General features: G+C 42.7%; 1 protein-coding gene across 2 annotated transcripts in view; it reads right to left on the reverse strand.

The window, feature by feature from the left end:
- The window catches only part of ABL1 (ABL proto-oncogene 1, non-receptor tyrosine kinase), a 375,160-nt gene that overhangs the window by 78,889 nt on the left and 282,721 nt on the right, over nt 1-13,550 (reverse strand). For both annotated transcript variants that reach the window (XM_089669033.1, XM_089669032.1), the window contains one exon: nt 6,480-6,775. In XM_089669033.1, the coding sequence (XP_089525159.1) occupies nt 6,480-6,775 (296 nt within the window). The remainder of the gene's footprint in view (nt 1-6,479; nt 6,776-13,550) is intronic.

Consider the following 13,550-nt stretch of genomic DNA (forward strand, 5'->3'; position numbering starts at 1 on the left):
CTTCGACAGCTCTTTGGTCTTCACCATAGTGGAGTTTGGAGTGTGACTGTTTGAGGTTGTGGACAGGTGTCTTTTATACTGATAACAAGTTCAAACAGGTGCCATTGATACAGGTAATGAGTGCAGGACAGAGGAGCCTCTTAAAGAAGAAGGTACAGGTCTGTGAGAGACAGAAATCTTGCTTGTTTGTAGGTGACCAAATACTTATTTTCCACCATAATTTGCAAATAAATTCTTTCCAAATCAGCCGATGTGATTGTCTGGATTTTTTTTCTCGTTTTGTCTCTCATAGTTGAGGTCTACCTATGATGCCAATTACAGGCCTCTCTCATCTTTTTAAGTGGGAGAACTTGCACAATTGGTGGCTGACTAAATACTTTTTTGCCCCACTGTATATATTGTGCATTCACTTCAGTCCCTAACCCTCAAGGAGCTTACAATCGAAGGTCCCTAACTCACATTCATACACATACAAACTAGGGCCAGTTTAGATAGGAGCTAGTTAACCTACCAGTCTTTGGAGTGTGGGAGGAAATCGGAACACCCTGAGGCACAGGGAGAACATGCAAACTCCAGGCAGGTAGTGTCATGGTTGGGATTCGAACCGGCGACCTTTGTGCTGCCAGAAGTGCTAACCATTTAGCCACTGTGCTGGCCCAGTTCAATCAAGGAAAGGATAAACACTTTGATTTGCACATATGTTAAGACACAAATAGAAACTGAATATGTAGGGTAACATACACTTTAAATAATGTAAGACACTAGAAAGAAAATCTACATTTGCATATGATATGCAAAAATCATGAAAATATGACAATACAAGCATGTAAACTCTGACAAGGCACACTTTAAAGCTACACTTCAGCCAACATTCCAAAAATCACCTTGCAGTGAGGCTCTCCCCACACTGCAAGAATTTTAGTGCTTGCTTAATCACGGGGGTGATAAATAAATTGAAAGCTGGGGCTATTCTCTTCTCTCCGATGCTCCTGGAATATAAGCGGGCCCTCAGCACCCCAAATCACAGTGAAGGACCATTGGCAGAAAGCTTTTCTTGGGCAAGGCATGAAGAAGAGTGGCTTTGGGGACCAGTTGTACAGTGGGAAGAAAGACTGTGGAAGTGAAGAATAAAGTAAAAGGTCAAAGCTGCGCAGCAAAGACTCTCAAGACTCTTTTCTGAAAGCACACCAAAACTCCCGAATACAGGAGTTTTAGTGTGCTTTTAGAAAGTGCAGCAGACCTGCAAGATATAATAGAAGTCTATGACAAAGCGCAGCTAACCCGCAGGAAAGCTTCAGCTGTGCTGCACTCACGGGGAGGGTAAACCACAGCACATCAGTGTGAAAGCAGCTTTATAGGGGGCTTAGGAAAGGCTCATTTACATTTGTAGTTTGGGAGGCAGTAAAACGCCATAACTGAGACTTTTTTTCTACCTATATTACCCACCCACTAGTATAGTGTCAGAGGTCACAATGGTGACTCCGCCCCATGCTCCAGGGGGCCTGTGCGGCCTCCATGTCACATTTTGTTTTACACTTGAACAGAAGGGGTAGCATATATAGGAACCAATCCTCCATTTTCCTCCTGCAACCACTGAAATTCAGCTTCTCCTCCTCTCCCTCCCGCCGTGCAGAGGGTGCAGGATGAACATGTTCACCATGCTATTCAAAATAAAAAAAAGTCAAAATTCTGAACCATTTCATCATGGCCCACGACCGGTTGCCAAATCACTTAGGTGGCCCTCACTCTTCAAAAGCTTGAGCATTCCTGTCTTTAAAAAAAAAAAAAAAAAAAAAAAAGGACTTTCGGTCATCATTTTGTTCCATGTCCTGGAAATAAGCTAGGATGTAGGAATATAAACACTGGGTTTATTTTGGCCAGGCTTCATGGTGGACAGAACAGGCCAACAGGTATGGCATTTGTAATAAACAATATCATTAACAGCCCTTTGTATTTTAAACTACCGGCAGTCCGGCCAGTTTATGTAAAAGATGAACTTAGCCTTTAAAGCTAAAATGTTTTTTACCTTAATACATTCCCTGCATTAAGGTAAAATGTTTTAGAACTTGCTGTGCCCCCCTCCCCCTCTATACACTTCCCTGACTTCTGGATTGATCCAGCGCTGTGCCCACCTGCAGTCTTCTCTCCACCCTACGTCTTCACACAGGGATTGGCAGGCAGCAGCATAAGCCATTGGCTCCTGCTATTGTCAGTCAAATCCAGTGAGGAGGGAGTTGGGGGGGAGGCGACCAGCACTGTATCTGTCAATAGATGCACACAGCCCAGCCCGGGAGAGAACCCATAGGTGTGCCCTCGTAGGAGTAGACTTCCTATGGGGGAGCATCAAGAAGAAGAGGAGTCTACAGCACTTGCAGGAGGCTCCAGAAAAGGTGGTTTGGGGGCCACTCTGTGCAATCCAACTGCACAGAGTGGGTAACATGTTTTTTTGTTTTTTTTGGGGGGGACTTTAAAATCACTTACAATTTAAATGACTTGCTTATCTGGTCCATGTTTACTTCCTTAGGAATAAGGGGTCTATTTATAACGATTTTCAGCCAAGAATCACACAACTTTATTCTCAAAAGTCACACAATTTTCTAATTGGAATAATTTGGAAATACGTGTAAATCCTAAGTGAAAAACATTATAAATAGACGCTTCATGTTTGTAACAAAGTGTTTATAACACTTTGACACTGTCTGCATGAAAAAAAAACTATACATTTAATGATGTGGTAATAAATACAGAGCTATATTTAATTGTGTCTTTAAAAGCTGCCTGAAGTTCAGCTTTAACAATGTTGTAATTAACACTTAAATTGCTAGAATTATATTTTTGTATATATATATTGCTGGTGTTTTCTTTATGAATGACACTGGAATTATATCTATATTTTTTTCTGTCCATCAGCAGCTTGTGGAGCCAGGCTGATTACATTACAGGCTCTGTGGAAGTCAGCCGCCGGGACATGGCTCCCCAGAGCTGGAAACTTATGCACAGAATCTCAGGCATGTGGCTGAAGAGCTCACAGTGAGTGAGAAGTATGAGTGGCCTTCCAGGCATGCTGAACAGAACAACATCTTCTGTCCTCAGAGTAACCCCCTCCCCTGGAGCCTGCCTGCTTCTCCAACTGTATAGTGCCTGCCTCGTACACAATGACTTTCCACAGGCACAAAGCAGACAGGCGGAATGAAGGAATGCCATCACGCAAAGGAAATTGCCATACAACTCACTCTCAAAACACAGAGGTCCATTCTCTTTATATTTAAATCCCCTTTGTGTATTTGTTAAGACTCTATAACTGAGCAGTCACAATACGTGAGGAGTTATCAGCGGTGCACAGCCCCTAAGAATCAATGTAGTGCTGCATAAAGCCAAAAAAGGCCATGCAGAGCCAAAGCTCATTTCAGCATGTTTTATTACCTCGACGGGCAGCAAATCAGCAGGCAGATGGCTTTCTTGCTAAAAGTAGTAAACCATTTCAAGGGAAATCTAGAGTACATTTAAAGATTTTTGGACAAATAATGTGATCACTTTAATGTGAATTTTCCAATCGGTATATACAGTATTTTCTGGCGTATAAGACTACTTTTTATACTTAAAAATATACCCCAAAAATTGGGGGTCGTCTTATACGCAGGGTATAAAATGTGAACCTTGAGTTTGTTTGGGTCAAGCTGGCTGGATGTGTGGTAATACTGTACATACAATATACCGTGCTGAGCCAAGCTGGATCAAAACAAATGTCCCTATGACAGATTAATCTGTCAGCCCGCTGGATGTGCGGTATATACAGTATACTGCGCTGAGCCAAGCGGTTTCAAAACGTACTGGTACGTCAGCCCGCTGGATGCGTGTATGTACGGTAGCTGCGGCTACATACAGTATACACTGGGCCAATCACGGCAAGCGATGTATTCTACTAATGAATACAAAGCCTGCTCGGATTGGCTGAGTCAGAGAGGTGGGCTGATGATGTCACAACCTCAGCCAATCCGAGCAGGCTTTGTACATACACGCATCCAGTGGGCTGATTACAGTAGGGACGTACCGGTACATTTTGAAACAGCTTGGCTCAGTATACTGTATATACCACACATCCAGCGGGCTGACAGATTAATCTGTCATAGGGACAGCGCGGTATACAGTATGTACATTACTGCACATCCAGCAGGCTGTATATATACTGTATGTAGCCGAAGCTACCGTATTACCGCACATCCAGCGGTAACCATCTGATTTGGAATTTGATCCATATGATGACTGTCTTACAAATGTATCACAAGATGTCATTCATGAACTTATGATGTCAGAGGATGAACATGAGGATTTTGAAGGATTTTAAGTACAGGTAAGTCATAACCCTTTCAATAAAAAAATCTGATGTTTTTAAATGGTGTTGCCTCGGAAAGGGGGTAGTCGTATATGGCGAGTATAGCCCAAAACCAATGTTTTAACTGGAAAATTAGGGGGTCGTCTTATACACCCAGTCGCCTTATACGCCGGAAAATACGGTATTTAAAGAAGAACTTCTCCCGAATTTGGGAAAAAGACAGCAGCTACAAGAACTGGCCCAGTGTACGACTACCTCGCATAGGTGAGAAAAAAGAAAATACCACCAAAAAAAATGTCTTAATAGACTGGGGACCAGGAAGAGAAGGATGGGATCTTGATTTTTCAGCTTTTCCACTTAACTGCAGTGATAGTAATTATTATTCCAGGTACTTATATAGCGCCGTCAATTTACGCAGCGCTTCACATATATATTGTACATTCACATCAGTCCCTGATGGGGCGTACAATCTAAGGTCCCTGACTTACATTCATACATACACATACTAGGGCCAATTTAGACGGGAGCCAATTAACCTACCAGCATGTCTTTGGAGTGTAGGAGGAAACTGGAGAATAAATACATTTTTTACCTCTTGTTAAGAACATGTATATCATTTCATGTCCATGGTCTGGGCACAAGTGCAATTTAAAGCAGTTCCACTGTTATTCACTGCAAGCAGACAGGCTTTTTATTGCAGAAGAGAGAAGTAATGTCCCTTCCGCAATAAAACACACTTGCCTGCTCTCAGTGTTCCCCAGCATACAAACTGAGCTGCGCATGCGCAGCTCAGCTTACAGTAGTCTTCCCAGTCCCTGTGTGCCAGGACAACTAGATCCCGTGCCAGTTAATTAAGATGGCTGAAAAACAGCACACAGATGATAGTGGCACAGACCATTGGAAGAAAGGGGAGTATTCATCTCTTTAGTTCTACTTTAACTTGTTTATGCACATTCAAAAGGAATTTTAATAGTCAGCTGTCAATAAACAAATGCCTGTATGACGATTAAATGTTCACTTATTGCTTGTTACAGGGTGACAAAACCCTGTCTCTGTCTCCCAACTGTGCTCCTGTGTCGTCACCCAGGCTTACGAAGCAGACTACAAGTGGCCGTTGTACCACACATTATAGTTTACTCACCCTCTGAAAACCTGCCCTGAGAAATACCATGCAGCAATCACTGGAGTGTAGGTACAAAGGAAATGGCTGCATGGGGTCAGCAGCACTGGGAAAAAGGATGAAAAAAGTAAACACAAGTATTTTATGTATTCTTATTATAGGTACTTATATAGCACCAATTTACACAGTGCTTTACATATAAATTGTACATTCACATCAGTCCCTAACCCTCAAGGGGTGTACAATCTATATTTAAAAAACATCAACTGTTTATCAATGTTCCTCTGGACTGCAGAACATCTCTGGAGATGGAGGGGGAAGGGTTCTGCACAAATATCCTAGAGCGACAATGCCTCTCCTACATACATACTGTATGGTGAGAAAGTGTTGTCATACTAGACAAGGAAGTGGCAGGGTCACCAGGTGAGAATAAATGAAAAAAGTCCAAAATAAAAAGCATCTAAGGCAAGGTTTCTCAACTAGGGTTCCGTGGAAGCCTAGGGCTCCTCCACAGGCTGCTGAGGGGTCCTTGAGCAATGAGAAATGTCTGCCTCTCAGATAAGTTCCCACTGACACCTTTGATCCTTTTAGCTATCTGTGATGGGGGAATTTTTTCCAATGACCACAAGTATAGGGAGCATTCCTCCCTCCATCCCCCATAGTAATTATTAGCAGGGGCTCTCTGGGACCAGAACGTTATCAAGGGTTCCTCTGTGTTGAAAAGGTTGAGAAAGAGGGATCTAAGGAGTGATAAACTGTAATATATTTTTGATCTTGTGTTTAGATATGTAGTAAGGGCACTCCTACTGTACAGAGAGCAGTCTGGTGGCTGGGGCTTATCCCAGCAGAAAGGGAAGTCAAGCCTCTAGTATAATATATTCAAAAACAAAGTATGTGCGGTGTTTAATTAAAAAGTAAAACAAAAAACCTGCATGTCACTCCCTCAAAATGCAACACAAATAAAGTAACAAACATCATCATCAGTAGCAATAAAGCGAAATCAATAAGTCAAGAATTTCGTCCTACCTTTCCATCAGAAGCAGTGTTGATACGGTAGTGGTAAACCCTGCCTTCGTATCTCAGCGATATGGACCTCTGTCCGGGGCTACTCTCACTCTCCCGAACCAAGAAGCTGCCATTAATCCCGCTGCTCAGCAGATATTCTGCAGCATTTCGAGACACAGGTCCATGGTACCAGGAATGCTTCTCAGGGCTGTTGACTGGCGTGATGTAGTTACTGGGCACCCAGCCCTGTCCATTCTTGGTCTGGGCCTCACACCACTCCCCATTGTGATTGTATCCCAAAACACGGAGCTTCTCACCTGACAAACAGAAAAACGTTATGTAGAAGATCAGAGGTGATTAGCTTGTGGCCCTTCAGTGCCACTTGTCGGTACTCATGATTAAAGTGACTATGAAGCCAAACGTGTTTAGAAGTTGAAAGGAAGATTAATACTTTTTACCCTAGACACCAATGTCACCAAGACAGAAAGTGAGGGAAATTTCAAATTTTATTTGTCACTAGAACAGGATTAGAGGGGGGAATCTTCTAATGGGGACCCCCATGTGACAACAGGGGTTTTAACCATTCTCTACTCCGGGGTCTCCAAACTACGGCCCACAGGCCAAATTCAGCCCGCGGCATGATTTTAATCTAGCTCTCTGATGTAAGAAGGAACCCTTATGGCGACCCTGGTGTAAGGGGTGACTCTGATGGGGACTCTGATGGGCTCAAGTCTATCTGGAATGTCTTTGCTTTGTGTTAGCGAAGTTGTTGTTTTCTGTTGTCCTAATTAATGAAATGCTAATAACACATTAAATCCAAGTAAAACATATTCATTAATTTAAATTTGATTCATTTGTCTACAAATTTTTGCAGGATGAAAAATAAAACTTTTTTTAAAATATCAACTTAAGATCCGGAACATTTTACCCCTTCATGACCAGGACATTTTTTGCTATTCAGCCCTGTGTTACTTAAACTGGCAAATGGATGGTCATGCAACACTGTACGCAAATTAAATTTATATCATTTTATTCACAAAAATAGAGCTTTCTTTTGGTGGTATTTTATCACCACTGGGTTTTGTATTTTTTATTAAACACAAAAATTTTGAAGAAAAAAAAAACCTTTCTGCTGTAAAACATATCCAATAAAAAAAAAGGTTAAAAAATCAAATTTCTTCAAAAAATGTAAACCAGTATTCTGCAGTCTTTAGTAAAACAAAATGCCAGTAAGTGTATGCCGATTAGTTTGCATGAAATTTATAGTGTCTATAAACTATGGGAGATATACTGGGTGTTTATATATATATATATATATATATATATATATATATATATATATATATAGGCAAAAAAGTATTTAGTCAGCCACCAATTGTGCAAGTTCTGCCACTTAAAAAGATGAGAGAGGCCTGTAATTGGCATTATAGGTAGACCTCAACTATGAGAGACAAAATGAGAAAAAAATCCAGACAATCACATTGGCTGATTTGGAAAGAATTTATTTGCAAATTATGGTGGAAAATAAGTATTTGGTCAATATCAAAAGTTCATCTCAATACTTTGTTATATATCCTTTGTTGGCAATGACAGAGGTCAAACGTTTCCTGTAAGTCTTCACAAGGTTGGCACACACTGTTGCTGGTATGTTGGCCCATTCCTCCATGAAGATCTCCTCTAGAGCAGTGATGTTTTGGGGCTGTCGCTGGGCAACACGGACTTTCAACTCCCTCCAAAGGTTTTCTATGGGGTTGAGATCTGGAGACTGGCTAGGCTACTCCAGGACCTTGAAATGCTTCTTACGAAGCCATTCCTTTGTTGCCCGGGTGGTATGTTTGGGATCATTGTCATGTTGGAAGACCCAGCCACGTTTCATCTTCAATGCCCTTGCTGATGGAAGGAGGTTTGCACTCAAACTCTCACGATACATGGCCCCATTCATCCTGTCCTGTACATGGATCAGTCGTCCTGGTCCCTTTGCGGAGAACCAGCCCCAAAGCATGATGTTGCCACCCCCATGCTTCACAGTAGGTATGGTGTTCTTTGGATGCAACTCAGCATTCTCTCTCCTCCAAACACGAGTTGTGTTTCTACCAAACAGTTCTATTTTAGTTTCATCTGACCATATGACATTCTCCCAATCCTCTTCTGGATCATCCAAATGCTTTCTAGCAAACATCAGACGGGCCCGGACATGTACTGGCTTAAGCAGGGGGACACGTCTGGCACTGCAGGATCTGAGTCCCTGGCGGCGTAGTGTGTTACTGATGGTAGCCTTTGTTACGTTGGTCCCAGCTCTCTGCAGGTCATTCACTAGGTCCCCCCGTGTGGTCCTGGGATTTTTGCTCACCGTTCTTGTGATCATTTTGACCCCACGGAGTGAGATCTTGCGTGGAGCCCCAGATCGAGGGAGATTATCAGTGGTCTTGTATGTCTTCCATTTTCTAATTATTGCTCCCACAGTTGATTTGTTCACACCAAGCTGCTTGCCTATTGCAGATTCAGTCCTCCCAGTCTGATGCAGGTCTACAATTTTGTTTCTGGTGTCCTTCGACAGCTCTTTGGTCTTCACCATAGTGGAGTTTGGAGTGTGACTGTTTGAGGTTGTGGACAGGTGCCTTTTATACTGATAACAAGTTCAAACAGGTGCCATTGATACAGGTAATGAGTGCAGGACAGAGGAGCCTCTTAAAGAAGAAGGTACAGGTCTGTGAGAGCCAGAAATCTTGCTTGTTTGTAGGTGACCAAATACTTATTTTCCACCATACTTTGCAAATAAATTCTTTCCAAATCAGCCAATGTGATTGTCTGGATTTTTTTTCTCATTTTGTCTCTCATAGTTGAGGTCTACCTATGATGCCAATTACAGGCCTCTCTCATCTTTGTAAGTGGGAGAACTTGCACAATTGGTGGCTGACTAAATACTTGTTTGCCCCACTGTATATATACTAGTAATGGTGGCAAATAGCGACTTATAGTGAGACTGTGACACTGAAACATTGTGGGAACTGATTAACTGACACTGACATCACCAGTAACACTAATAGAGTGATCAGTGCAAATAATATACACTGTCGCTGTACTAATGACACTGACTGGGAAGGGATTAACATTTAGGGGTAATCAAAGAGTTAACTGTGTGTTTAACAATGTTTATTGTGTTTACTGTGTGGTGCATGTACTAAGCAATCTGCCAGTTTTTACTCCCTGCTTTGCAGGGAGAAAAAAAAAACACGTTACATTGCTGCTGTCTGTAGAGAGCCCTGTGTTGTTTACCAACACAGGGCGCTCTTCTATCATTCGCTCCACCGATCAGCGGGTGCCGGCCATGGTCATGGCCAGGACCCACTGATCAGCTTGTGCTGTAGCCAATAACAGCACATGCCCCCCCACTCGGAAATACTGGATCATGTACATGATCCAGCGCAGCGGACCCACACAGTCAACATTTATGTACAGTGCGCCTTCCGCAAATGGATAAACAACGTGACCCTCCTACTGAAAAGTTTGGAGACCCCTGTGCTACTCTATCTATAATGGAAAAAAAAAAACATTTTGGCTTCAAATAAATTGTTCCATTCTGTCCTTTTTACCTATAGATAGTTTTTGTTTATGTCAAAGATTTTGGTGTGTTATTGTGGACAGTGGTGGAAACAACACAAAACTACAGAAGCTGCACATAGAATAGGTTAATAAAAATGGGTTATGTATAAAAAATGTTATTTGTAGTACTGTCAACCATAATCCTTAACACCGAGACTTGGGAAAGTTAGGCCTCTTGCACATGAACACAACAATTTACTGAGACACGCAGGTTGTCTCTGGTTATGTTCCATAAAGACCTTGCTTACACATGTGTACACGTATACAACCATAAGTGCGCATGCGTATACACATGTAAAATTATTCTTCATGAACTTCTAGCTGCAAGTGTTGCAATTTAGGCATATGTGTGTAAATTACTGCACTGAAATGTAACATCTTAATTTAAAAAAAAAAAAAAAAAAAAAATGCTACAAATGTGGTGCTTTTTTGACTGTGTGCAAGAGGCCAAGGAGTATTATTTAAAGCTAAACATCAAGAAATACACACTAAAATACACATAAGGCATGTCACATATGTTACATATCAATATATTTATAAGCCAGTTCGGAGAACCTTGCTAGACAGCACAGCTAAATCTGTGACCTTTTCTCCAATGAACATAGGAATCCAGTATGGTCACTGGCCTGCCTGACTGTATGTATAGCCAATTTATTTTTTATTTGTAGTTTTGCATAGTAAGGAAGGGTTAGAACCCCTTGCTGTTGGTGGTCCGGATAGGTAAATTCACTATCTCTTATTTGTGTTGGTCACCATTGTCACAGAGTCAGAAAGTGAGGGGAAACTCAAACGTTTAAAGCTGCCATGAGAACAAGAGGTAAGATTAAATCTATCACTGAAGACACCTGGTGACAACTGTATTCACTATGTAGAGATTTCAATACACTTTCTGTTGCGTCTCTGAGAGCAGAAGTGAAGGGAAACCTCCCCATCAAGACACAGCTAGAAATAAATTGATTTCAGCCCTTCACAGGGGCGGACTGACAACTCATGAGGCCCCTGGGCAATAGGGGATCATGGGGCCCCTGTGTCCTTGCCCAAACTCAAAAAAGTCTATGAAAAAGGTACCAGGGGCATCTCATGGGGCCCCCTACTGACCCCGGGCCCTCAGGCAGTGCCCGAGTTCTCAAATGGTCAGTATAGGCCCTTCCCTATTGTATCCAAAACTAAAAAACCTTTATCTACACATATAGGGGGAGATTTACTAACCCTGATGCACCTGGTGTCTGGAGCAGCTGAGCATGATAGCCAATCAGCTTCCAACTTCAGTTTGTTCAGTTTGTTTGCTTTGACAATAAAACCTGGAAGCCGATTGGTTTCTATGCAGAGCTGCACCATGTTTTAGCAGTACACCATTAAGGTCACTCCTCTTCTCATCCATTACTGTAAGTGGGTTCAGTAAGGGGGACTGGAAACATTGAGCAATGAAGTCGTTTTATTGACATCTCGTTCTCCGAGTCCCGCTCACAGGAGGTGAATGTCAATCCAGCACTTATGGTATTTATATGACATTTTTTTTTATATCTGCTTGGAGTTCAATTTTAAACAAGCACCCATACAGAAGGCTATAAAATAGAGAGAGAAATGCGCAGACAAAATAATTACAATATCTGTCAAATTGAATTACTTCACTGACAGACTTCTGCGAGGTTGGAGATGAGACTGGAAACGGTAATATTTACAGTGCAGTGTTGTATCGGGTTCTGAGTACAATATTACCCACGTTTATGCGCTAATCCCATGTCACCAATGCTTCCATGCTTGAGTCTCATCAAATGTCAAAGGATGCCACAAATCAGAGGCAGTCAGTCGCAGCCAGGAACGTCACATCTGAAAGTTTGCCTGAAGCAGCTGCTCATTTTCTGACCGGACACGATGTCAGGGCAGGAACGCTGGAATGGGCAGGCAGGCCTATGGTACGGTCACGCTGCGACTGACGACAGCCACTACCCACAGACCAGAGTCCCTCAGGGCGCGGAGTCTAAGCCCCAGGCTACCCTTCACCAGGGCCCCTGATGGTGGGGATGGACTTGACGCAGCCTGAGACCAGGTCGCGGCCCCCGAGTGACCCCAGCTGCGATAACGACTGCCGCCAATGGCGTACAGCTGGTGGGAGCTAGATGGGATCACGAGTAGAGTAGTCAGACAAGCCGGGTCAATAACAACGGAGCAGACAGTACTAGACGGTAGGCAAAGAATACTCAGGTCACGGGCCGGGTTCAACAACGGGAGGTCAGATAAAGGGTTAACGCAGAGAGTAGTCTTGTCCAAGCCGAGTCGGTTACCAGGAGAGCAATGGGAACAACACAAGAGCTTGCAACAGGGCAACATACAGGACACAAGTGCAGAGCACACTTGCAGACAGCAGGTTTAAATGTGCTCAACCACACCCTTCTGAGGAGGAGCCGCAGAAGCCTGAAGGCATAAAGGTTCCCACCATGCTTTGCAGAAAACCAAGATGGAGGCCAGCTCATGGAGATGCACAAGCTCTGAAGAAAGGTAGGACCTTGACACACGACTCCCCACCCCCTTGTCAAAATGGTGAGCGTGTATACATGGACAGCCTTACCACCACCCAAGGCAAACATTTTTCACCATGGATGAAGGGGTAAGTTAACAGGGTCAGAAAAATGGCAGCTCATGTAACAGGCTTAGTGATGCTCAGTCTGTTTAAAGGGCAGTTCAGTTTTGGGCACCAAGTCACAAAAAGAACATTGGGGAACTGGAGAAAGTACAGAGAAGGGAAACCAAACTGATAAGAGGCATGGAGGAGCTCAGCTATGAGGAAAGATTAGAGGAACTGAATGTATTCTCTCTTGAGAAGAGATTAAAGGGGGATATGATCAACATGTATAAATACATCAGTGGTTCATATAGTGAACTCTGTGAAGACCTCAGGGTGAATAGCTCTACACCGAGGACAAGGGGGCACTCAAAATTTCTTTTCCTCCAGATGTAAAATCTCCAAACACAGAAAGGTTTCTACACAGTGAGAGCTGTGAAAATGTGGAATAGACTCCCTCAAGAGTTGGTTCTGACCAGCTCAGTGGATTTCTTTAAAAAAGGCCTGGATTATTTCTTGGATACACAGAATATAACTGGATACTAACATTTGTAGGTAAAGTTGATCCAGGGAATATCTGATTGCCTCTCAGGGGATCAGGAAGGATTTTTTTCCCCTGCAGGAGCAAATTGAATCTTGTTTTGCTGGTTTTTTTGCCTTCCTCTGGATCAACTGTAGGTAAAGGATTATATCTGTGTTTTGTTTTTTTTTAATGACTGAACTGGATGGACTTATGTCTTTTTTCATCCAGACTATGTATCACTGAAAAAAAGACTCTGTCTGGACACTGAGTAGCCTCAGTCGATAAAGCTGCCTATGTAATGAATGTGGCAACTAGGCAGCAAGCTCAGTAATGATGAGCCTATGGTTTTACCTAGCTCAGCCTTACTGAACAACCCTGATATGGGAATGTCCATATAGGCCAG

This window comes from Staurois parvus, unplaced genomic scaffold (genome assembly GCF_062004578.1).
Source record: "Staurois parvus isolate SC_StPar_1 unplaced genomic scaffold, SC_StPar_1.0 ptg000068l, whole genome shotgun sequence".
In the NCBI taxonomy this organism is placed as follows: Eukaryota; Metazoa; Chordata; class Amphibia; order Anura; family Ranidae; genus Staurois; species Staurois parvus.